Source organism: Zootoca vivipara, chromosome 2 (genome assembly GCF_965207765.1).
Source record: "Zootoca vivipara chromosome 2, rZooViv2.hap1.1, whole genome shotgun sequence".
In the NCBI taxonomy this organism is placed as follows: domain Eukaryota; kingdom Metazoa; phylum Chordata; class Lepidosauria; order Squamata; family Lacertidae; genus Zootoca; species Zootoca vivipara.
Genome location: NC_142584.1, coordinates 75,844,527 through 75,871,806, shown reverse-complemented (window position 1 = coordinate 75,871,806; position 27,280 = coordinate 75,844,527). Strand labels below are relative to the sequence as shown.

The window sequence follows — 27,280 nt, the reverse complement described above, 5'->3', positions numbered from 1 at the left end:
AGTTCAGCTTTCTGTCTCCAACAGCCAAATGCTTTAGGAGCATGTTGGAAAAACTGAGCCTTTTTATTCATATCCAACAGCCAAATGCTTTAGGAGCATGTTGGAAAAACTGAGCCTTTTTATTCAGATCCAGCTACTGAAATTACAAGATGCTGGAGGCAAACAACCCAGGACAGTGGTATAGTGGACAGGGAATACAGGGAACGCAACAAGAACAATGATGTCATCTGCTGAAGTGGTATTTGACCACACCCACACCATAAATTTAATGCACATTTAAATTTAAGTATTGGGAACTGCAGTTTGTTGAGGGTGCTGGCAATTGTAGCTCTGTGAAGGTAAATTATAGTTCCCAGGATTCTTTGGGGAAGCGACATGCTTTAAATGTATTGTATGGATGTGACCATTCTCGGTGTAAGAAACTTGGGCAATTAGAGGACAGGCCTGACTTGGCACACAGTCCCTTTTTTAGGTCGCCTAGACTCAGTTAATTATTGACCCAAAGGCTGTTCAGGGATCTGATCATAGCTGACCAGGGATCTGAAGTCATGTCTTCATAAACGAAGTCCAGCAGGCTAACCATTAAACTACCCTTTGCCAGTTCACTCTATCAATAGTAAATGGGTATTAGGTTATAGGATGAATAGATAGATAGATAGATAGATAGATAGATAGATAGATAGATAGATAGATAGATAGATAGATACTGGTAGGTAGGTAGGTAGGTAGGTAGGTAGGTAGGTAAACACAGCTGCCTGCATTCCTTTGGGACACTGTTATGGAATTCTTGGGCTATGAGGACCCCCATGATATCAGCTTCTGTGTTGCAACATTTCCCACAACACTACTGCCCAGCCACTGATAGTCCTATCCTCTTTAAACACATAAGCATATATAGAAATGTACTTTTTATCCAGTTGGGCTAACAAGCCAAACTAATCTCAGTTTTTACGCTAGTAGCAGCTGCCTCGAGTTGCATCCAAACGTCTCACTGATAGTGGAATAGCCTTAATTAAAAGCCAATTAGTCATGGACATTACTTTGAGGTCCAACAATATGCAGTCTTCCTTGCTTCTAGATATTCCCTCTTTCAGGCTTCTCATTATCTTCAACACAAAAGCCTTAAAATGAATGTGGTCTATTTGGCTGTCTCTATGGAAACCTTGCTATACTGCATGGTACACACGCACTTCCCAGAGCCAAAATCTCCTATGATCTTTGCTCCACACAGACGTGCTGCTTATTCACTCTTTTTTGACGTTTATGAATACTAATGAAAAAGAGCCAAGCCCTTTTTTTGGGGGGGGAGGATGACAGTGGTTCAATGAGATTTATAGTGCTTGCCTTAGACATTTTTACATCTAAAGTAAAAAAAAAGTTAAACTGTTCATTAAGAACACACACACACACACACACACACACACACACACACTTGTGGAATGAGAATTTGTATGCAAAAACAGACGGCCCTATTTGAAATTTACCACCTAGATTGTGGCTTCCCCTCACTTTGTGGTGAAGCAGGTCTTGGAAATTTGCAATGGACTGGTACAGACATTCATGCCTATGCTTGACCTAGCATATGACACATCTGAAAGTCTCTCTTTTGGGAAGGGGAAAGATCACATATTTGGCAACCCAGCCAGATGGGTGGGGTATTATTATTATTATTATTACTACTACTACTACTACTGGCTATCTTGCTATATCCAACTTTTGTAAGATACTGAATTTAATGCTGCAGAATATATTAGGCAAAAACAACAAAACCAGTAAAATAAGGGCTCCTTGGTGTATGTGCTTTAATAGAGAGAGGGAAAGAATAAGAGTTAGCTAGCTAGTTAAAGCAAATAAGGCACTGTGGGTAAGTGGGGGGGGAGTAAATATCTAAGTAAATGCATCAAAAACCTTGTTTTTCCCTAGAACAGGGTTGTAACTGGGAGAGGGGCCTTAGAGGTCACTTAGGGGTATCCCAGGGCCTTGCCTAGAATTTTCAGCTTTCTATAAGGATGGCGGAGGGTGGTTCTAGCCTTTTCACTTATTGCAGCATCAGGAAAAAAGCATGTAGGCAATATCCACCCACATCTGGTTGGGTGCCCATTGGGAATGGCTGGGAAGAAATCAGGAAGGACAATAGTAATTGGAGTCATGACAGACGGAGCCAGTGAATTCTAGTTTTGTCCCCAACCTCACAGCTGAGTTCCATAGCTGCCAAGTTTTCCCTTTTCTCGCGAGGAAGCCTATTCAGCATAAGGGAAAATCCCTTAAAAAAAGGGATAACTTGGCAGCTATGGAGTTCTACAAGGGCAAAACTGAGACTGAGGAGCTAGGAGGAAGCTGACAGCCAGAGCTACTGCCTGGACTTAGTTGTGAGTAATAAGGCAGGCAAGGTGGGAGGCTGGCTGATGGCCAAGTGAGATTGGTGGGACGGTGCCCCACTTGCCCTAATGAACCAACCTCTGCTGCCCTCATGAATACTGACATTTGGACCTTCTCTTTGTAGCTGGCCTGGACATCATTTAACTCTTCAAGGTGAACATAACTCAACAGCCATGTATGGCAGCTAGACTTTAGGAGCTTGGAAAGTCCTGTTTTTGCTGTCTGCCTGTGACTGCAAAAACAAGTGAGTTGCCAAGCACCTGGAAGGATGCAATACTATCTCCAGACTTAGATGATGTCAGAAGGTACCTTCTCCATCCCATGTTCTTCTGAACAAGGCAATAATTGTTCACACTGAATCACTTCATACTGTCTGATACAAGTTCACAATATTTTTTATTATTGTTAAAATATATTTCCTTGATTTTTCAAAATAACATGGAATAAAACTTCAGAATAATATTCAGCTTTTTAAAAATATATATATCAAAAATAAATAAATCTGGGACTTCACCACCCAATGGCAGTCAGTACGTTCAAATCCTAAAAAGGTTAACTATATATGGTGAGAAGGGTTATTTTTCATTAAGACATTGAATGCATGGATAGCGTTCAACTCTATTATAGCCGGAATCCCCAGTGTGAGAAACCAAAATGAGCAGCAGGAACCATTAAACTGTGAAATGTTCAAATACATCTGTTAAAAAAGATTTTCACTCTGGCAAGTGATGCTTAGTGTTAAACTTTAATTTGTGGGGTTTTCTTTGCATGCCCAAACAGTGTTTAGAAACTGTTACAAATGCCTCCATATTGTTCCAGCTTTGAAAATTCCAGGTGAAATACAAACGTACTACGTACCTTCACTCCATAATAACTGTACTATTTTGTTTATTTGCATTCGTGGCAAGATACACCGGTAAAGGGCCCCCGGACGTTTAACGGTCTATTGACCCAATACCTCCCTCGCCTATTTCTTCCCTTGCTGCCACCAACCAGTAAGTCTGTGTACTGGTACACAATTGATTGGAATCCAGTCAGATGAACAGTGAACAAAACAATTGAGTTTATTTAGGTGATGATCTTACAAGCATAAAATTTATTCACGGTTTCTCAAATACGTTTACTTAAACTTAACATTTAGTATTAGTTCTCCCCCTGTTCCTCCCTGGCTGAAGTTCCCTTCTTATTACTCTTACAGATTCTGCACCTTATATACCCCTGCTTCTGCCTGGAGAGCGCCCATTGGCCATTTACCTCCCTGCAACTTAACTCTTGCTAGAACCCTAGAGGTGAAACGCCACAGCATTGCAGGGGCAGAGTTAGTTGTTGTTAGTATTTTCGGCAGGGGACTCTTTTTGATGCACTTCTAATTCTGCTGGGCCGTACAATTGCTGAAGAACATCACGTGTGTGACATTGACACCGCCCCCCAAATTGCCTTCGCGGGCTGGTGCCTCTGGGTCCAAGAGTCTGTGACATGGCCATGACTAGCAAATTATGGCTTTCCCATAGTGTCCAAACTGGGCCACTACTAACATGAACTGCACAAGCTGCTGTCAGCATATACAGAGCAAACTGTTCCAATATCTGCCAGTGCAAACATATCCTTAGTGAAGCTGCTTGGGTGTTATGTAGCATCCTGCCATGCAAAGTGCTTATTTGGCTTTCTCTCCATTTGGCTGTTTACCTTTGTGTGTTTTTTTCAGGTTGGAAGTCCTGAAGCACCAGCTTCCTTCACAAGGCAGCTCGGACCAGAAGACAGCAGTGGCTGGGGGCCAGTATGCCTCATCAGTTGTACAGCGAGATAGAAGTTCACCCACTGGAGGTGCAGGGATGTCAGAGAATGGTATGGAAACCTCTGTGTGCATGTGGTTACAATGGCCACCAGCTTGGATGGCATCAAAATAGGTTTAGACAAATTTATGGAGAAGGCTATCCATGGACCAGCCATGATGCCCATGCTCTGCCTCCACGGTCAGAGGCACTAATGTTTCTGAATACCAGTTGCTGGAAACATCAGTAAGGGAGAGGGCTCTTGTGCTTGGATCCTGCTTGCAGGTTTCCTACAGGCATCTAGTTGGCCACTGCAAGAACAGGATGCTCAACTCGATGGGCCATTGACTTGACCCTGCAAGCTCTTTTGATCTTCTTAAAGGAGTACACCATATAGATCGACCCATCTTTTTGAGGGGATCATTTTGTCTGATGATCTTCTGTATTAAGCTCATGAGGAGGCAGCCATCCCAAGGAGCAACATAATGTTTCCTCCCAAAAAGATGGCAGTTTCATTTGCACCGTCTTTCTTGAGCTTGATAGAATTTCTCTTTTCACCGGAACTAGTTGGGGCAATTTAATTCTAGTGGGTTTCTTCTGGCTTGCAAGCATGATGTGGTGCCGCTTGCTTTCAGATACTGGCCATGAACTTCAGGCACTGTCTGCTTCAAGGAAGCATTTTGCAGTCATTTTCCAAATGGAAACGCATCTGGCACATTATTCATCAACCACATTCATTAAGAGAGTGCTCTGTGTTTGTGAGTCTTTGCCTGTTATCTGACAGGATTGCATGCAATACAGAGTTCTTACTCATGTCTGCAGGCTCACCAGAACTGCCTCTTTTTCCAAAGCAGTGCTAGAGAGAAAAACACACTTGCAGTATTCCACTGCCACCCCTTTTCCAATTTGTTCCCCATTCCTGCTTTGAAATGCATTGGAGGGTTTCATGTGAGTTTATGCCACTGCAGCAAAGTGGCCATGGCGCAAGAGCTCCTAAAGGCTCCCCAGGACGACCTCACATCACAGTGCCTCATTCTGAAGAAGGACCCTGGGTCATTTTCTCAGAGAGTCATTCGTCATCAGCACTTCACTGTGGTGGCTTATGCTGTTTAAAGTTTAAAAATGACTTGGAAAACTTTTAAACAGTTGGCAGCAACCATTCTAGTCAGCAACAGACTGCTCCATGGCCAGCAGGCATTTCCTATCCCAGCTGTCTCCGCTGAGCAGAGGACAGGCCGCTGACAACAGGGCAGGGGGAGCAGATTGGCTGGTGGAAGCAGCAGATGGATGCCAACCAGTAACAGGCAGCCCTGTGACCAGCTGACAGCCGTGTGTTTGTGTGTGTGTGTGTGTGTGTGGTGAGGAAGGGCGATGTGAGCATCCACCACCCTTCCCAAACCACTAAGAGGGTTTCCTGAATAAGATCATAGTTCACCACTTTCTGGGAAAGCTAGAAGAGTCTAAGCCGAGTCCCATTTCTCTACGTTAAAGCACTGCTTTAACAGCTGCTGGCGGCCCCTTCAGTAGCTGAACACATTCGCGCAGAAGTGAGGAGTATCTCCTTGAGTAGTAGGTAGCAGACAGGATGAAGCACAGAGGGCAAGACTGTTAATAGGGCAAGGCTGGAGCATGATGAGAAATGTGTATGTTATAAAACGGATTACATGTGCTCAGTTTTATATGGGAAAGGGAATCCCAGACAGGCTGAAATCTCAAGTTGATGCAGCTCAGTGAGTGGGATTTTACTTCTTTCCCTGTCCTTGTTCCCCCATTGCTAACATAAGTTTAGTAATCTCACTGCCAGCAACAAGAGCAACATTTGAGGAATGTGTATTTACCATTTTCAATAGTTATGATTCAAGCTGGTGTTTTGGTTTTAAAAAAGTGATGCCCTGTGCAGGAAAAATGACAGCAACAACACTACCTTCCATTATCTGCCTCAGTTCTTTCTACTGAATGTAAACCTTGGTAGGGAACCATTTCAGGAATCACAGCAGACCTACCGGTAGTATGCATTCCCTTGTTGCCAATAAAAGGGAATTGCTTCAGTGACACTCAGTGACAATTATATTGAAGCCATTTCCTTCTGCTGGCAGCAAACGTGTGTAAATTGGGGGTTCTACACTCATTGAATGTTGCATGTGAATAACTGTACAGACATACAGCTTAACGACTTGTGTACGTAGGAACACAGATTGTACACTCTTTGAATGTAACATGGGAACACCCTTCTAGCTATATACATAAGAAGAATCTTTCGACCATGCTCCTGGCTGAGATGATGTAGCCTAAAACTAAGCTTGAAGTTTGGTGTGCTTTGACTAGCTCCAGAACACAGACATGAAAGTAAGGAAACTTTCCCTAGTCTTGCAGGATGAACTCCCGGTACATTTTACCACAGTGAAATCCCACAGTGGTTGCCTCTTTTGGTATTCCCTTTAGCTGCTGTTAATTCTTGCAGTCAGACAGAAGCAGTGTCAGTCAGCTTAAGAACTAATCAGGAGTGACAAGGTACTGTATCTGAAGGGGAGGCTTGAAATCTAAACGTTCAGCTTCAAGGTCATGCCATGTCAAACTAAGTGAAAAGCGTTGGCATAAACAACTGTTTGGTAAATGGAAGACTTGCAAATGAGAAATAATAACACTGGGTCATCTTTTAGTGTGCTGTGGGCTAACATGGTCAGCAATTTGCAGAACAAACCCATGCAGAAAAGGTTTTTCCATTCTTGGGCAGGGGTGAGGGACAAGAATGATTGTTTAGTTGTGCAGGCAGGAAGGCTGCTTATAAGTTCATGCCTCCTGTGTGTTTGTAAAGAGCTAAGCTGGGTGTCCACTGTGCCCCAGTGACTCCTAAAACAAAAATGTAATCTTGGAGGTCAGACTCATCATTGGCTTGTGGGCCAACCTTCTCTGCTTGATCCACCATTGACTATTCTCCTTTGAACTCTTATTACCAAGAAATGTAGACTGCTGCCTGGAGCATTTTAAGCTGATCTATCACCAGAGTGAGCTGGCAGGTGATGGGGATGGGGCAGCAAGGTGTTGGGAGGGCAGAGTCGTGAATGCCATGTAGTCTGCCCTGCCCTTCCCAACCTTTCCTACTGCCCTCCGGTGCAATGGAAGGCGCTGTAAGTACTGAAATAAGATTAAACTGCAAGTCTGGTTGGCAGCTGTACATGGAATTGGGGTGGGAGCAGGGGAGAGCTTGCCCTTTGCCTCAGGCAGCAAAATGTCTTGAGCCAGCCCTGCCTATCACAGCTAGAAGAGCAGTGAGGATTTGTGTAGTGCCAAAAGAGAGAGGATTTATGAGGGAAAGGAAGACATGTGGGGCAAATTTGCATCCATAGCAATAAGGATGCAGGTTTGTAGTACAGTATTCTCACTCTGTAATTCAAGAGCATACGATACTGCTCTTTTCTGTTATTATCCTGCAGCCCTGCAGTGAGTTGTTTTGTTAAGCTCCTGCTACCATTTTTCTGTGTTTGCTATTACAGTAATGAAGAGTTGGGAGTTACAGTGAAACGGAAGGCTGCATTACTCCTCTCCCCTGCTTTACGCTTTGTGCTATGTCACTTCCTGGCTGAGAGCGTGTCCCATCAAATGTTGCCTTCCTCCTGTGCCACCGACTTTCTCCTCCTGTCTGAATTCCTGACTCTCTCACTTAGTTTCACACACTTAACCTGTGTGTGTGTTGTTGCAGTAGAAGAGGGGAAAAGTTTACAAGACACAATAACTTCCCTTCTGCTAAACTGGTCAAACTGTATTGGCTTCTTGTTCATTTGTTTGTTTTACAACAGTGCCCTCTCCTGGGCAGCATGAAAATTGTTCAGCATGTCTCGTCGCTGGCAGCAGAATATACATAGGAAGATATTAGAAGTCACCCCCTCCCCCCCACCTCCCACTACCACTCCATGCTGCTCTCTCCGTCAACCCAGCCTTGTGCCATCTCTTTTAAATACCTGTCAAACATTTGGTACAAAACAACAAGAATGTGACATGATCCAAGAGGCTTCATTTCAAAATATCGTAGCTGAACATCTCTCACTGCTCACAACATTAGTCATTTATTTATTGCATTTGTAGCCTAAACCTTTTGCCAGGAGGCCTTATGGCAGCATCTGCTATAAACATCTATAAACAACATCTGTACAAAACAGCAAAATGAGAATGGCCAATAAAACAACAGGACCAGAAAGTGAAAACCAGATAAAAGCAGAAAATAAAGCTGTTAAACTGGGTCTTGGATATCACGTCTTAAAGCAACAAAAGAACTAGGTGGAATTTGGCACCTCAAAAGTTCACAAAGGCAATGCCAGGCCAACATATTTAGGGAAGGAGACAATTTTGTCACTGCCACAAAAAATACACTCCTCCAGCTGGTCAACTAACCTCTGAAGGCAGGGACACCCAGAGAAGGGGCTCTGATATGGTCTTTATTATGAAGCTGAGGCTCCAATACTTTGGCCACCTCATGAGAAGAGAAGAATCCTTGGAAAAGACCCTGATGTTGGGAAACACTGAGGGCACTAGGAGAAGGGGACGACAGAGGACGAGATGGTTGGACAGTGTTCTCAAAGGTACGAACGTGAGTTTGACCAAACTGCGGGAGGCAGTGCAAGACAGGAGTGCCTGGCGTGCTCTGGTCCATGGGGTCACGAAGAGTCGGACACGACTAAACGACTAAACAACAACAATGCTAGAAGTGAGGCTTTACTGTTGTCAGTTGACATTGTCCATCTGCTGTTGTCAACCCACCCCTTGCAGACACAGTTCTACTTTAGATTCTCATTATTTCATTGGGTTCCTAACACTTTGCCTTCCCATTTGGGAGCCTTATATTCTCTGTGGTTTCAGTCTCTTTCTGCAGATGGATCAAACTAGCACATTTTTAAACCTGAAATGTAGAAAAATGCCACGAATATACATGCACATCCAATTCCACAGCTCTGTCTTAATGTTAAAGAGAGGCATCAAGTGTCAAACCGGCATAGAAAGAAAAAGAAAAAACACCAAGCAGGCTCATTAAAGCAGAAGCCCCGTCTTGCTCAGCCAAGTACGGAGCAGCGGTAATGCAGGTGACGGCTGATGGAACTCATTCTTTGAGCATATCTGGCAGAGATTCATCTCTTGAGAAGAAGGCTGTTTGTATTTCCCTAGCGACACACGTACTGTGATTAACGGAAAAACCTAGCACTCCAGTTTGCAAAGCAGCTACTTGCGATGAATGTGCGAGTAACGGCCAGCAGCACTCTTCCAACTCCAGTCTGTAAGGAAATCCATGTCTATAAAGCAGGCAATTATCTTAATCCCTCAGTCTATTTCTTTCTCCCTTGTGAATACACCCACATAGCTGGAATTGGAGTGACGCTACCTATAAGCTGCAAGCTTCTCTTCCTTTGCAAGCCTCTGTAACTTGACAGCATTGCAAAAATACGGTCCTTCCTCTGGGTCCCCACTGCGAAAGGTCTGCTTCACACCCTGCTGCACTGACTTTTCTGCCTGCTCTTCCACTGCCTCACCTTAATCCTCTTTTCTGCTGCTACAGAACATAGGAAGCTTCATTGTACTGAGTCAAAGCCATCGGTCCGTTTGTTTCACGTTGTCTACATTGACTGGCAGCAACACTCTCAGGTTTCAGACAGTAGCATTTCCCAGGCCCTATTGAGAGATTCAGGGATTGAATTTGGAACATTCTGCATGCATGGGAAACAGACACTGTGCCACTGAGCTTCCAAAATAATTCCATTCTCTCATCACACTGACTATATCACTTCATAAACCCCTACGCCGGATCCTTATCCACTACAAGATCCTGCACAAGCTTCTTGTTCTTATCTTTAAAATTCTCCATGGCCTTGCCCCACTCCTTATTGTTATTTCATCTGTTTGTTCTTATATTCTGCCTTTAGTTGCATTTAGAGGGCACTTCCGGACATTTCATTTCCTGTTCATTTTTGTGCTTTACATGGCCTTTCACAAACTGCAAAAGCAACCTTTGGAAATCTAGTGGAAGTTTAGTGCCTGTTTTTGTGTTAATTCATGTGCTTTTGGGGAGGGCTAGTTTTACGGTAAGCTTTGGTTCTGGGGGAAAGGTTGGTTTATATGAAAAAATGAGAAAAATATATATGAGAGCATGGGGACAGGGTGTGATGGCCGTGGGCAGGGCCAAGGACTAGTATTTGGTCCTATACTGGAACAGGGCTGAGGGGGGATCCATTCACAACCAGGAAGCTTTCTCAGACTCTTTTTGGCTTGCCACTAGTAGACTGATGCAGCTGTACTAGAAGTTGACATAGTATTTCACTTCTTCCTGAGCAAACTCCACTGTAATGAATTGGGGGGGGGGTGCTTTAGTGTGCCTTCCATTCATTTGCAAAGGAAGCTGTACGCCGGCTACCTCGGCCAATAATGCGAGATGAGCGCGCAACCCGAGTCGGTCACGACTGGACCTAATGGTCAGGGGTCCCTTTACCTTTACCTTTTTAGATAGAGGCAGTTTCAGACATATTGAGCCAACTGTTCTTAATTAAGAAAGTGACAGGAGCTTGGGGTGTATTATTATTATTTTAATGTAAGAGAGTCATCATTTTGGCTAAGTCTTCCCAAGGGGGAGTTCTCTTCTATCTAGTAATGAAACTTTTAGCATTTCTGCCAATTATTCATTTAAGATAACCCACTTGATCTTGCTTAAATTGAATCTCATTTGAAACTACTGTTTGAAGAAGGTGTTACGGTGAGCACCGCTAGATTTTAGGAAGAGGTTGTTCTTTGTTTCCAGGGGAAGAACAAATGTTTCGTTCTGTGGAAGGCCAGGCTGCTTCTGATGAAGAAGAGGAGAAATGGTCAGGAGAACAGCAATCCCAGGTGGCCGAAGTGAAGAAACTCCTCGCTAGACTTCCCTGTTGCAGTAGCGGGTATGTCCCAAAGAGAGCTTTTGTAGGACACTTCTTTATTGTCTGATAAAGGGGGCAATTAACGATGTATCGCAGGTCAGTTTCATTTGAAGCTGAACATGCAATATGGTTGTATCAAATCAAAAGGGTGGTAGTACACTGAGTACATCAGTGATTATCCCCTGTAGTTGTAGAACATATGTTAATTAAATCCATCCGATTCAAGTAGATGTTAGGGATGAGAACGGAGCTTCCCACACTGCTTTCCCTGGCATCTACAAGGTTCAGATGGTAAATGAAATTATTCTGATTCAGCGCCAGAGAGTAATGCCAAGCCCTATAATATTCAACAGCATAGCAGCGCGTTCGGGGAGAACTGTACATGCAAGCCAAGGTGTCTCTGCAGCTTCCACTGCAGTCACTCACGCAACTCGACAAGCAAGCTGACCTTAAACACGAAAACCAGCTTGCCTGTGAAACCCCGTGAGCTGCTGCTGTAGAACAACTTCAAGGATATCTCCAGCTGCATGCACCGTGTCCCATTGTCTAAGCACATAACTTTCTGGGATTGCAACCACAATTGCAATCCACAATTTGGTGTAGAAATTCTTGTAAATACAATTTCTTATTAGTTCTAAATTCCCACATTTAATTAGCAGAATTATTTCTCATGGCCTATTTTTCATGATTTCAAGTTGTGGAGATTCTACAAGTAATATTATTATTATTATTTATTAAATTTGTTAATCACTTTATCTTGACCAGGGCAACCCAAAATGACTTACATTCAAAAATAAAGCAAAAGACAGAGAAAGGCATGCTTTCATTTCTTGCCTATGCAGTTGAATCCTAATTTTGTTTCAGAAAGGGATTTTGTTCCCAGGGGTGCACAGTTCAAATATTTTATGCTGTGCAACGGAGGGCATTCATTTCTAACTTTATGAAGCTACAGTGGAGAAACACAGTCACTGGAGTCTTTCTGCCCACAGATGTGATGACACAATTCTGAAGAAGCTGATGGCCTCCTTTGGGAACATCAGAAAGGACGACCGTGAGAACACCATTGTGGAACTAGTTAAGCGACTCTCAAAGTTAACGGAACAGCTTGAGATGAAAGGGCAAGAAGTGAAAACACTGGGAACAAATATGGAAGAGGTAGATGTGTGTGTCTTATGCCTTTTGGGGGGGTGCAAATGCAGTGTGCCACTGCAGGCTGGCTGGGATCCAATAGAGTGCACAAATATTGCTGATCTCCATGTTTTGTCTCTGGTCACAGCTTCTGTCAGAAGCGACCTCCAAAAACCCTTCACATTTCAGGAGTTGTTTGTCAGGCAAGTGGTTTCAGCTGGAGGTGCTCAGAAGCTCTGCTGTGCATGTTCACTTTTTGCACAGAATTGGGAGCAGCTGGCAGAAAGGAACACCAGGGCCACGCCTGGCTTCCCAAGTACCAGTGCCACTGCGGCTTACCAGGAGGGGTGAGGTGGCGGGGAGTTCGGTGAACTGGTGGAGCCAATCCAGCACTTCTCCCAGTGTATCTGCATTGTGCCAATCTCCCAGCCACCCCTTCCATCACCTCTTGCCTTTGCCCCCTAGTAAACCACAGCGATGCCAGTGGTAGGAGGACAGGTGCATGCTGCTGTCTCTGCTGGCTGCCGCTGCTGCACAGTCCTTTAGATCACAGTCAATGCTAATCTCTATTTCTGTCTATCTCTTTCTCAACAAGACTCTGAAACGCGTAGGGTACTATATCGTGAATTAGAACAGCTAGCTCAAGGCCAGAACTTGCCCTTCCTCTCTTCTCTGGGAGAAATTCTCTGTGCACACACACCCTCCCAAATCTGTTTCCCCAACTCTTTTGGAATAGATTTGGGAAGGGCACAGGGTGTGGAGGGGAGAGAAGAGAGAGGGGAACGTCCATTGCACAAGCAGAAATCCTTGCACTAGTGGAACTGTCTTGTTGGATATCACCCACATTCTCTTACGACGTCCTGCATAGCTTGCTGGCAGAGAGCTGTTGTGTGACACTGTCCTGCCACTGTGGAGTGACACTGTATATATTGGGAATGTATACAGTGGTACCTCAACTTAAGAAGGCGATCCGTTCCACGGCGCTCTTCGTAAGTCGAAACCTTCGGATGTCGAAGCGTCCGTTTTGCGCATGCGTGAAGCACAATTTTGCACTTTGCGCATGCGCAGACCGTGCACGCCGCTTCTGTGCAAGCGGCGAAAATACTTCCGGTTTGCCGACTTCGTAAGTCTAAACCTTTGGAAGTCGAGGCATTCGGATGTCAAGGTACCACTGTATTTGTATGTAGATACAGTACAAGTAAATAATAGCTTCAGCAAGAATGCAATATGAGGTTGCTTCAGGCCTGTGTAGGTTGAAGTCCCAAAGCCCAGTAGCCTGTCCAATCTATGCTGATTACTGTTAAGAGGCAGATTTCATGCCTCAAAAAATGGATGGAATGATCCAGTTCTCAGAATTTTCAAATAATCTGTGCATCTTGGACTATGTGTATACAATTTTATAGTGTAACAATTATGATATCCTCCCCATCAGTAAATATCAAGCATCTCTGAACCTGGAATAAAATCTACGAGTGGGCTGAAATAGCCTCCTACTCAATTATACATAAAGCTTTTAAGTTAATATAGGAATTACTGCCAGACTGTCACTTTCTGTAGGCAGTTTGCTAAAACTGCACCTAAATGGCATGGTGTGCTCTTATTTATGCGTTCAAAACCGTACCTTTAAAGGCTGTTCAAACAAATGAAGCACAACAAAATTCCCCTTAGCTGCAGGCTGGCCAAGAGTAACAGCCACACGTATGGATCAATAATTGATCCAATCTAAAAGTACAAAGGCCAGGAGATGAAAAAGGTTGTTAACTTTGATTCCTTTTTAAGTATGCTCCAGTACGTAGCAGCAGTAAATTCAAAGAGCTGTCCTCCAAAGAAAGAGCTTAATGAATGTGTCAGGTCATAAATGATAGATTGAAGAAAACATTAGTAAATTTTGAAGATAAGTTGATGCTTTTCCAAGCCTAAAATGATTAAATATTGCCAGTGGCATAGAGACTAATACGTGGCTTTTGCTAGACAAATTAATCAAAAAGTGGAGTTGTTTTCATCCACCATGAAAGATGCCTAAATTTTATATAGGCAAAAGCAATTGGGCATAAAACCTGCTCATACACGAAACACTGTCTTTGCATGGAGGAACCACGGTCATGTAATAATGTCAAACCATGGTTTGGTGGTGTGTGAATGGAACTAGTGCACACCTTCCTCCCTCCCTCCACCCACCACACTCTCATTCCCTTCCTCAGTTCCAATCTCGCATCAAACCATAATTTGATGTGGCATCCACAGTGGGCAATCGTGGCCAAATCAAAAGTGAAAGAGGGGGCTTAGAGAGGGAATTAGATGGACTGGGGCTTTGATCAAGTAGGGCCAAACTATGGTTCCATTATATCAGCAACAATCTGTTGTCTTTATTTCAAAATGACCTTATGCAACATCAATTCTATATTAAACCATATTGTAGAGCTGCAATCCAGAAAACCAATTTTTAAAAACTGAGCCTCCAGTGGCTGTTGGAAGGAATGTGCTTTAGGTATTTGGGAAGAAATGGGAGTGCAGCAGTAGTCTAAATAGCCCTTTCTAAGCCTTGCATAGACCTAAAGGTGATATCTGGATTGTGCTTCAAAACTCTCTGTTTTCCAGTGGCAATTTGTGATGTAATAGTGGCTTTCAGAGATGCCCATTAGCAGCGTATGTGGATCCTGGCCAATTCCAATTGCACTTCTGCCACCAGGAATCTGTAGCAGCAACCATGATCAAAAGGATGAGAAGCATTACAATCTACATCCAGCCTGTGGTGTTATGTAAACTTCAAAGAAAATTATGAACTTGTGGCTGCAGCACAGTTTGCACAATAATTACAGCACCATTCAATAGCATTGATCAAGGAGAAAACAAGCTGTGTGTGTCCAACATGTTAAAGATCCCGAGTTGCTTTGTGGAATTTCTTCATTGGCTCTGAAAAGGCAGGTAGCAATTAGCTTCTTGATAAACTGAGGACTAGTGGATACTTACAAGAGAGCTCGTAATTGCCTTTGTTTATCTGTTCCAAACAAGGAGAAATAGGCAGAGAATAGAGAACACTGCGGAATATTCACGCAGTCAAAGTAAGCGTGTGTCGAATTGAAGCTCAAGAGATCTGGCAGCGTGGCTAAAGAGGGACACAGTTTTTGAGGGTCTTGGTGTGTTGTCCTGTTAATTGCTTCGAGTGAAGCAAATGCAGTCCTCCTGGCCTCTCTGTCTGACACTTGGGACTCTGTTTAGGCCACATCCTTCCACAGACCACTCCTGTGGTTCCACCCACTATCTGCCTCTATCCTTGCTGGGGACAGGAGAGAGATTTGATTCAGTTTGAATTTCCAAGTTGAATCTTATCAGATTTGTACTTTCTGAGACAGTATGCAAACCAAAACAAAGCAAAACAATCCATCAAAATTCATGCGTATCCAGGTTTTGCTGTGTAGTTCTCCAACCAATGTTTTTTTAAACACACACACACACACACTAGGGGGAACATTAGTGCACAAGAATGAATATATTAGTTTAAAAACTTACAAACCTGCATCATATTAGGAGCGATGGCTTGCAAAAATGCATTTATTAGGATAAATTCGCACAAGTGTCAAGGAATTTTCATGAGAGTTTTGTTTTTGTTCTAAATGAAAATTGAATCATAGAATCATAGAGTTGGAAGAGACCACAAGGGCCATCCAGTCCAACCCCCTGCCGAGCAGGAAACACCATCAAAGCATTCTTGACATATGCCTGTCAAGCCTCTGCTTAAAGACCTCCAAAGAAGGAGACTCCAATTGCCTGTAGAAATGTGGAGAACTGATTTTAAGATTTGAAAAATGAGAACTGAGGGAACTAAAACAGGCAGTCTTGCATCCCTAGTCCCTGCCTAGCATTGTGGGCCCCAGGAGATCGCCCATAAATGTAAGAACACATCCTTTGGTCTGAAAAAGGTTCCTTACTACTAGTTTAATGGATAGAGGGAAATAAAGACTTTGAAATGGATTCTGGATTTGGGAACACCTTTCTTGTAGAGTGTCAGTAGTGAATAGGAAAAGAACCTTGCTAGCCCAAGTTGGGGGGGGGGGAGTGCAGTGAAAGTAATCTACCACAGAGTCACACTGCACATGAAAGCTCATACCAGTAACAAACTTAGTTGGTCTCTAAGGTGCTAATGGAAAGATTTTTTAAATTTTTTTGCCTGGAATAACAGTTGCTTGATGCAATGTTGTTTAATCTTCCTGCAAACATACCTGCGGGTGGGATTCAACTGACGAGTCCCACTAATGGAAGCCTACCCAAGGATTTATGCTAGTACAAGGGGGCATACCCCCTCTCTTCCCCCTGTGCTCCTATGTTGTACAAATTGGCTACACAAGGGTCAGGAGAGCCCCTAAAACAAGACAGGGGAGTGGGGTGATCATTCCATCTGGCAAGCTTAAATGCTTGTGCTGCTTGAATTATTACCGCGGCACTAAGTTGGATACCTCCCCATATAAATGCTAAATAAACAGCTTGTCTGGAAGTGTCCTCATTAAATAGGCAAGCTGTCACAGTTTTGGGGAACATATTTCTCCTTTAAAAATAATAATGACAGTATTGCTTAAATAGAGCACAAACTGGTCCATGTTCAAGAGCATTGCCCCATGATTAGCTGTTAAACTGAATGGAACTTGTGACCACACAGAAGATTCAAGATGAATCTTGTGTGTTGAATTATTCAGCACAGGCGCCATGATTCAGTCGAGTTGCTCTGCTTCCTGCATTGTGACATTAACACTGCAAACCACACTTACCTGGAAATAAGCCCCATTGAATTCACTAGGACTTACTTCTGAGTAGGCATGATTAGGGTGTGCTATAAACTTCTAGCGCATGTGAAGGAAATGAATATTTTGGTGACAAAGATGTTTACTTAGACCCAGCTGGGTGGAAGTGGGTATTGACATGACCTTCAATTCAATGAAGCCCTTGACTATGTTCTTAAAAGAAAGAGGCAACCAATTCTAAAGTGCATGTTTAACTTGATCACACAGGTGGTCCCCCTGAAGTTAATGTATATGCCAATATTTTCTCTCCTGCTAAATGGTTCATACACTTAAACTTTAAGCAATCAAAAGTGTTTCACAGGAGTGCAGTGAAGCATGTGTTTCGTTAAGTAAGGGCTTTGCAAAATACTAATGGCTCAAGGAGAATGAAAAACACCAGCTGAGATCTTGATTTTATTTCTGCTACAGCAGACCCACCAGGCATACAGGTGCAATAAAAGCCATGGGATAGAATTAGTGGTGGAAGAGGTCAATCCTACCTGTATTGCTTCCTTTTGAAAATATATGTGAACCTACAAGGCACACTCAGAAAACCTGAAATCCCCAGACGATCTTGGCTATGTTGAACAGCCCATGAAATTCCTATTATTAATTATTATTATTATTATTATTATTATTATTATTATTATTCATTCAATGTGTATACCACCCTTTATCAAAAGATCCCAGGGTGGTAGACACGTTGCAGAACATCAATGATAAAAACAATAAAAAGCATACTGACAGGCAGCCTAATAATAAGGTAGTCATAATAATAACAGTCCTCTCCCAAATACTTTCACAGGCCATAGATTATTTAATAGCCATAGGCCTGGGTAAAGAGGAATGTTTTGCCTGGTGCCTAAAGAGTCGTTCTGGGGACAGCATTCCGCATTCAGGAAGCCACCACAGTAAAGGCCCAGAATGCAGATCTTTGCCTTTACTTCCTACTCACTATATCCTTTAGTGACACTTTCCACTTGGCAAAATTAAGTTCATGTTCATAATGGGCATTTACCACTGATTAAAAGAGTTGGGGAAGACATTTAATGCTTGTGCTCCAGTACTTTTCATGTCATCTATTGTTGTCCAGATGAAAGGCCCATTGCTAGGGGAACTGCAGCAGAAGGTGGAGGAGACTGAATTGCTGAAGATGGAGATGCAGATGTTGGAGACAGAGAGAGTAAGGCTGTCCCTGGTGGAAGAAAAGCTCTTGGATGTTTTGCAGCTGCTTCAGCAACTTCGGGACCTGGTATGGCAAGAAAATAGTGGGAGGTAGCTGAGAGTCTGGACCCTGCCCCTCCGTATGGATACACCACCTTGTATCTTTCCATAAGCTTTCCGCTAGGTGGCCACTTCCAGTGTCATTTTGAGTTTGCTGCAGGAAAGCTTGGCAGCGCATGGCTGCATTAGGAAATGACAGCCCAAACATCCAGATGAATAGCTTTCCCATCAGAGATATTCATCCTCTCTCTCTCCTAAGGAAGGTTTAGGTCTAATATTGCTTCAGATTGATCTAAAACATAGGTCGGCAACGTCCGGCCCATGGGCCAGATGCAGCCCACAAAGGACGTTTATCCAGCCCATGGGCCGCCTGTGTACCAACCGCCCACTCGACAACTCCCCTGCACGCTGCGCTAAACCACCCACTGCAAGCACATAAGGAGGAGTACAGGGAAGAAACAGCAATTGAGGGGGGATTGCACACCCCTTTGATACCTTGCACGGAACCAGCATTGTGAGAATCACAACTTCTCCAACCCTGCTTTTTTTTAAAAAAAGCAATAATAGTGGTGGCAGCTTCATCATTAGCACAACCATGGAAGTGCTAGACCTGATCCAGCACCAATGCTATACCAACATGCAGAAAATGGTGGTTACAATGAGGAAAAGTCTGCTTGCTTTCCTGTTTTATTCTTTTACATGTCTATATTAAAAGGTGGGTAATTGGCTTGATCAGGTTGTAAGGAGGCTACCGTTTTAGTTAATGTTATTCCTAAAGATTTTTATTTTTTTTAAAGACAGAACAAGAGAGAGGAAGAGAGAGACTAAGATTGTTTTATGTACTAGACAGAAGCTGTTCGTGTCATTTTTTAAAAGGTGTTTTAAAGAATAAAGAAAATATCTACACAAGCAAGGAAGGGAGCCTTTCCAAAAGGTTGTATGAATGCTCATGTGAATACATGAATTATGATATACATGAGGGTAGGGTAGGGAATCAAGAAAACTATAAAAAAAATTATCCAGGCATGCAAGTGAGTGGGTGATCTCATGGGATAATTTGCATGTAGAAGGTCCCAGATTCAATCCCTGGCAGTTTTGACCAATGTACACATTTTGCAAGCTATTTTCCCTAATGTAGCACAGTTTGTATGTTATTTACACTACTACATTCATTTTCAATGCACTTACCTGCAATATTTTTATAAACATTGTTTGGTTGGAGATCTGTGTCACAAAATATGGAGTTTTGAAGGATGATTGTGTTTCAGTTCTCATATTGTTTCGGGAAGTGCAAATATAACAGATACACCTCTAAATTCAAGCTGAATCGAACTTCTCCCCATCCCTTCCCTGTGCACAATTGTTCCATCTGGCAGGCTGAAATTGCTTGTGCTGACAGAACAGTAGACACAGCATGGCATGAATTTCCTCCTTTAGTGGAATGGAAGACACATGTACTTTCCTGAAAGCATCCTAGGGCATTTAGTGATCAGATGATTTTAGTTTCACCTGTTAGCATATCAAACATATAACAAGCTGTACAAATATTATATATACAACAAGACGTTAAGGGTAGATCATTTTTAAAAGTTGCTTTCATTGATTCGTAGGACTGGAGTAATGGTGACTGTGAGAAGCAAGGTCTTTCAAAACCATTTGAACAAAGCAAATTGGCCTGCTCTGCATCTTCATCTGGAGTTCACTCCTCTTGCTTTTAAATGCATGCAAAGCTGTTATTTATTGTGAATGTGATTGACTTGATGATTGCTTTATCATGTTTGAAATATGCCTCGATGCTGCTAGAGGCTCTCCAGAGTACGTAGCTTTTTTCTATTATGTTAACTCGCTACCCGGCTCGGCCGAGCCTTCATATCCTGAGTGTGGCAGTGCTTGCTCTTTGGATCAATAACAATCCCACGAAGGATATGCTATTAAAGCGCCATGACTGATTATGATTGGCAGAAAGCATTGTGGCGTTCTGTGTCAGGATTCTGTGACATGTCCCTCATTGACCGGCAGTCTCGCTGAAAGTCATCTCAGCTTAGCAGACGATCCATCAAGCAGCGTGTCACACCACTCTGAGAACAGTGTCATGAGTCCTGTATGCTGTCATATATTGTAGCTCAAGATGGTGATAAGATCTGTCAATGAATAGGGTGAATTACAGCACCCTGGGAGAAATGCCCCCACATTGTTAGGGTCTTGGGAATCGGTAAGGCTTTTGTTCTCTCACATGAAACTGAATGGCACTCTTGTAACCCTGAGGGAGACCAGTTTCATTTCTTGCTTTCACTGATGGATAGGAATATTTGAAGATGAGGGGACTTCTGCATCCTGAATAATTCCTTACTCTCATGATGTCCAGTCCTTGCTTCAGCGCCTCTGAGTATCTATTGCTGCCTATGACTCATGTATTTCTGCTTTTCACTCCTCTATTACCTTGGTGCCAGCCAAAATAATGTCGTTTGATCACATATGGATAAGCTGTGTTCAGATATCCATTGTTTGCATCCATCTGTCTCAAGAGACAATGGAAGAGTGTACCATTGGGGGTAAAGTCAAATTGTTGGAGTGTTACAGTGCCTGCTGTAGCTGTAGAGACCAAATGAGAGAGACATGTTTAGATATCCATTGTTTGCATCCATCTGTCTCAAGAGACAATGGAAGAGTGTACCATTGGGGGTAAAGTCAAATTGTTGGAGTGTTACAGTGCCTGCTGTAGCTGTAGAGACCAAATGAGAGAGACATGTTTTATTGCAGGTGGGGCAGATGAAGCTGTCTGGTTTCACTGTTACAGATGCACCATGGCGTTTCTTCTCTCTGCACTCCTCTCAGCTGTCATTTCTCCTCTGGGCACTGCTGTGGATACACAACCTCACTGTCTGTTTCCAGGCACTGCAGTCGTCTGCAATATACCCACACAGTGGGGTTAATGTTCCAGGCTTCATGTCACATTTGCAGACATCTTTGTAATGCAGAGTTGGTCTGCTGGTGGGCCTGGTGCCTGAAGCCAGCTCCCCATAGAGCAGGGGTTGGCAACCACAAGTGGCCCATGGGGGTCGTTTAACCGACCCATGGACCCCCACTGCCTGCTTGGTCGTTTCCCATGCGCAGCGCTAAACTGGCGCGGAGCAGAGCGGGGACCACCTTCCGCAATGCTGGCCAGATTACCATTGGCTGCAGGAAGCTCCTGCAGCCAATGGGAAGCTGCACACACATCCTCCGCGCCGGAAGGAGTACCGGAAATAGCATTTGTGCATGCATGCGCACTCTGGCCCACCGCGGCATCTGCAGGACCGTGAACCAGCCCAAGCCACAAAAACTCTGCCAACCCCTGCCATAGAGCATGTCCTTGGGGATCCTGCTATCTTCCATTCTGTGTACATAACCAAGTCAGCATAGATGTTGCTGAGACACAAGTGCAAACATGCTGGGAATGTGGGCTTGGGAAAGCACATCTTTGTTTGAGGCTCTGTTCTGCCATGTGGTGCCCCCAAAAAAGTAGCAGGTTCACATGAGAGGCCTCCTTATATATACTTTTCAAGTTTTACAAGTGATGTGGTAGGCTAAACCCTCATGTGCACAAAACTCATGTGCTGGGGCCATATGTGAACTGGACTCACTTTTTCCATTGCAAACTGATATGCTATCCACTTACACATTGCTTAAACTGCCGTTAGTATTATGCCATTAGCTCACAATCACTTTGAATGCTTTTTTTATTCCATATCCTCTGCTTGTACACCCTTGCACCCAGGTGTGTCCATGCATCATTGCATAGGTACTACCCTCTGAAACTGCACTCTAGAATTTATCTCTTGGTCAAAATATAACCAAAAATAAAGAATGCCAAAAATAAATCCTGTTTATGCCAGTTTATAGTTAGCAGTCTTTAGCTTTTCGTAAGGAAAAGGCACAGTATAGATCTTGTAAATACACAAAATAATGAATATGGGGGAGGTTTTTTTTTGTTAGATATAGTATTGAGTTTCCTTTTTTGTTTAGGGAGACTATTACTAATGTGCTTTCTATTTAGAAATGTCCATATAAGCCTCTGTTGAAGCTAAATGTTCCCTAATATTTTGTGTTTTGAAGAACATATCTAAGTGCGCCTTGGGGAAAATCTTACTGAGCACTTTGGAATCCTGCTGTGACCCAGAACATGGTAAGTGAGTAAAGCCATACATGGAGAGCCTTGTCATTAGGTGTCACTGTCCATAGAGAGACTGCCTAAAGCAGCAATTTGATGGGGAACATGATTTTGCTATTGCAGTGGATGGAAGAGACTTTTCATTCCAGCACTGCCTGGTACATTCTTTTGATACCCAGAAATGGCTAGGGAAGGAATGGGGAACCTGTAGCCCTCTGGATGTTGGACTCACAACTCCCATCATACCTAGCCAACATGGCCAATGGCCAGAAATGGTGGGAGTTGGGAGTACAAGAATATCAGAAGGACCATAATTTCCCCATCCCTGAGATAAAGAGAAGATGTTACACTCTTGAGAGTCAGGGATGGGTCCAATTAAGGAAATCCATCTAAGCACCAGTCCATAAGCAAGCTCAGGCATTGGTCAAAGGATGGAGCTCATAAAGACCCCAATGACTGTTCTCTGATAGTTGGACAAGAGAAAAGGTGAGATGGGTGAGCAGCTGTTGGGGAAGGCACCACTTCCTGTTTTTGTTTAGAGGGCCAGCATGTCTAATTGCTGTCCTGGCATAAAGCAAGTTGCAGGGGAGATGCTTTTGTCATTTGACACTTTTGGTGAGAAATAAATAAAATCTTAATTTCACCATTGCTGTGCTTTGAGAGAGAGGGAATTGTTACTTGAAGTCATCTATTAAATGGAAGGTCTTCCCATCTTTGAAATTACATGGAAATGGAAACATAAATACCGTAGATTCTGCCATTAGCATGAACTTTGTGGATAACTGGAGGCACCTCCCTCTCACTCAGTCTTTTTATCATTGACTGTAAGCTTTGCCCAAACGCATATTCAACCTATTCCTTTTCATTGGGATTCTACAGATATGTGAGAAAACAGAACACACCCTCTAGGCTAATTTTTTCCCCACTGCATAAAAGTTTCTTAGTGTAACAAAAGAGAATACATGTATAAAGGAAAGTAGCATCCTTTAGTGAAGGAAGTGGGTCAGACCTTCTTTGTAATAACCTTTCATGTTCATATGCAAAGCCTAAATCTGCTGAGTCCTCTCCTCAGGCAGTAGCCCCACCGTGCATAAGCTGTTGTTACGAGAACCTTTATGACCTGATGGGTTTTATTTGATTACTTGGTTTCTAATTGCAGAGTTTTTGCATTGACCTCCTTGAGAGGGAACTGGCATGCTGCACATGGACAGTTTGCAGGGAAAGGCAGAGCTTTTCAAACAGCAAAATGGGTTGAAGAATGGATGAAAATATATGAGATAACGATTCAAAATTTAGCCTGAATGATCTAAATGCAAGTAATGGGAGGGAATTAATGCATACAGAAGGGTTTGTTTTTTCCATTATCTCTTTGACTCCAGCAGGGACTCCTTGTACCTCAGTGCTAGGCATCTGGATATTTGAACCCTTCAATACAAGTCCTTCAATAAATGGCAAATAAACTAAGGCTGTGCCAAAATCCCCTCCCTAAAAATATCCTGCCCCCTACAAAAGTGGGGCATGGTTTTCTGTTGTTTTCTTGAGGGAGTGGCATGGAAGAGAAATTTCTTTGAATTTTTTAGGAGACTTAGGCTGAGAAGACGCTGAGAGGAATTCAACATGATGCTAAGGTGATTGTCAGGCCAAGCATTTCACCAGGCAGAATGACCTCCTCCTCCTCCTCCTCCTCCTCCTGTGTGCTGTTCTAGGGGGTTCTTCCATCCTCCCTTCCATTTAGGCAATTTATGGGGCCTGCAAGAGGAAGAGAACAGGGAAAGGCCCATTGCACAAGTGGAAGTCCCTTTGCAGGGCTTATGCTGATGGGGCTCCTTAGTTAAATCCTGCCCCGTACTTTTAAAGCACATTCAGAACACATTTTACACTCAAAGAATTCTGGGTACTGTTGCTGGGAATTGTAACATTGGCCCTGTCTGCACTATACATTTCACTTTGTATTATACCACTTTAAACAGACATGGCTTCCTCCAAAGAATCCTGGGGACTGTGGTTTGTTAAGGCTGCTGAGAAGTGTCAGGAGACCCCTGTACACCTCACAGAGCTACAATCCTTGGAGCTGTCTGACGATCAACCCCCATTCCCAGTGAAATCTGGGAATTGTAGCTTTGTGAGGAGACTTGGAGGAACATGTATGCACCTTGAACTCCTTGCAGGTCTGCTGCTTTTGTCAACAGCCCCGTGTGGAGCTTACAGTGCGGTTCCCTCCTTACTTCCCATTTCTTCCCTTGCTTCCCTCTCCTCCCCGCTTCTTTCCCCAACAAATAGAATTCTCTGCGTCCCAAATGAAAAGAAATTCAGCCCACAAGCATTCTATTTTAAGTCTGCCTCATTTGCAACATCAACTTTCTTTGTACTCACTACTGCACAAATTGCATCCTGAAATCTTGGTGTGCAGCACCTGCAGGACATCGCTGGCATTAAAATCCCAGCCCATATTTTCCCCCCATTTTATCTGGACTTACCCATTCCATGGAAAACAGGTTAAGTTATCTATTAAAAAAACCACCATTTTGCCAATGACTGGGTTTCAAAATCTGATTAACCTCTTTGCAATATTCAGCACCCGACTGGAAGCACCCACAATCAAACGTTACCAGGTGGATTTGGTTAGCAATTTTTTCTCATTGTGGTGGGAACTCGACCTTGATTTAGGCATGAGATTATTTTTTTACAGCCCAAAGGTTTTATCTGTGGCTATTTATTTGTGACTACAGCTTCAGGAGGTTTAGCCTTACAGCACATTGCCAACATACAGAGACAGATACATTTCAAAACTCATCTTTGTGTGTTCAAGGATGTGGATTAACTGACCACAGCGTGTGAAGCAGACGGAGCAGCCAAGATAACTGAAGATTGCTCCACTCTGCTTCACTTTGATATGAACAGGAATGTGTTCACCATGCAGTCCTTCAAAAAGTCTGCATCAAATTTTGGCAATTATGCCTACATTTTGTAAGAAAGGATATGTTATTGATATTCATACCGCTTCGTCTTTGTTTTGTTAACCTTCCAATTCACTATTTGCATTTTTTTTCTGTTTTAAAGGAAAACCACATATCATTGAAGTCTTAGATACCCTCTACCATGAACTGACTGCCTGTGAACTCATTCAAAGCAAGCCGCTTGAGAAAACTCCAGGTCACCAATCCTTGGCTAACTCTTTGGTTATCTCCTGTTGAGCAACAGTGCCACCCACAATGCATTGTGACTGTTACAACCCAGAGGGCTTAAAAGCTACAACAGCAAAGCACAAAGTTCTCCACAATCTAGAAATGTGTAAAAGCTGTAATAATAAAAGACAATTGCAGAAATATGAGGAGCCATTACAGAGTCCATGCACTGTCAGCAGTGACTTACAGTGGGTCTTGAACACATCTCTGGGGTCTGTGGTGTGTGTCTTTCTCAGACCATGAGCCCTGCTCCACAGGAAATTCCAGAAATTCAAACTTGAGACCTTATCTGTATACAACCTGTGTTCTGCTGCTTGTTCATTCTCTCACTTTAAATTGTGAAATTGGGTATGATACTTCTGGGAAGTTCTGTAATCTCTCATCTAATTTCTAAGCAAGCCTTATCCAGGAGACTGCTCCCTGCTCCCAAGAATAAGTGGCACCTAAAGCCTTCATGTTATTGGTACCAGAAATATTCTGATCCATTGTATTAAAATTATCCTGTTACTAACCCTGTAGAGCTTTAGCTTCCTGGTTATAATAAGAGAGATTAATGTTATCTGCTACATTTCAGTAGTTTGTCTTCCCTGGAGCATCTAACAGGTTTGTGTGCCAGGGAACCTTCATAATGTACAAAGGGAAAATGAGTGTATAATGAAAACACACCAAGGTCACTTAAACTTGAGGTAGCTATAGGTTGCTATCACTACCTACAGTCATGAGGGACTATGTGTCCTGCAAAGGGCATACATTTGTATGGTGTCAGTATGCATGCTTGTAAACACAGACCTTATTTAATTCTTATAGTTATGTCTGCATTTCTGTCCAGCCAGTTATTTTATTTAAAATGGTAGCCACCCTACAAATGTAGTTTTGCTTTGATAGGAGCTTTTTCACTACTATCGTATTGCAAATTTTAGATTGCTATATTAAATGCTACCTTTATCCTTTTGAAATGATGGCAGTGAATCTTTTGACTGGGTTGTTGGGCATTGAGAATACCTGGGGCAGTAGGAAGGCTGGGCTCTAGGGTGAGGGGCAAAGGCACAAAGAAAAATCCCCAGTAGGAACCTTGAGAGAGTGGAACTATTTAATCACACTCTTGCTTTTATCAGCATGCCAGATGTTGGATTCATCTGTGACCTATGAAGGAGCCTCCCTCACCCAGAATCTTCCGAACTCTTAGCTCTGCGCTTGCAGATACAGTAACATGAGGACTGGGAAACCTTTATATGTTGTTGGACTCCAACTCCCATCAGACCCAGCAAGCATGGATTTATAGTTCTGCAACCTCATGGAGGCCCACAGGCTCCCCAGTCCAGTACTAACGAAAGAGAAGATTGTGCCTTGTTCCCATACTTCCCCACACTGCCATGGACCAATGGAGAATTGCTGATGGTCATAGCAGACCACTCAACGCCTTTTCTGCCTGGTGTAGCTCTTGTACCGCATTGTGCTAGATGCCACATGATTTTTAACTGCATTTTTCTGGCATCTTTTATTTCTTATACATTGCACTCTATTGTTTTGCAATTTGCGTTCTGCAAAACTCAAATTGTAATACAATAAAACAAAACAAAACAAAACACCAAGATGTTATAAAAATACAATTAAGCCCCACAATGAATATTTAATGTACACATGCCGTGGACCAGCTAATGAAGGATACGAACCACTGGTGGCCAGGAACCACAGTTTGGGAACTCCTGATCTAAACTGTTGACTGTACTGGTTTGATCCATGTTCAGTTATGCCTTTGTAGTAACTAAATTGT

General features: G+C 43.1%; 1 protein-coding gene across 3 annotated transcripts in view; it reads left to right on the top strand.

Annotated features, from left to right (window-relative positions):
• EFCC1 (EF-hand and coiled-coil domain containing 1) overlaps window positions 1-26,462 on the top strand; it is a 62,308-nt gene extending 35,846 nt beyond the window's left edge. The window contains exons 3-8 of one of the 3 annotated variants that reach the window (XM_088662210.1): window positions 4,085-4,224; window positions 10,930-11,065; window positions 12,034-12,199; window positions 18,041-18,130; window positions 22,267-22,336; window positions 25,382-26,462. In XM_088662210.1, the coding sequence (XP_088518336.1) occupies window positions 4,085-4,224; window positions 10,930-11,065; window positions 12,034-12,199; window positions 18,041-18,130; window positions 22,267-22,336; window positions 25,382-25,515 (736 nt within the window). In that variant the 3' untranslated portion in view covers window positions 25,516-26,462. Of the gene's footprint in view, window positions 1-4,084; window positions 4,225-10,929; window positions 11,066-12,033; window positions 12,200-18,040; window positions 18,200-22,266; window positions 22,337-25,381 lie in introns of all 3 variants that reach the window. The other 2 variants (XM_035106268.3, XM_035106270.3) reach the window with 2 other exon arrangements.
• The last annotated feature ends 818 nt before the right edge of the window (window positions 26,463-27,280 follow it).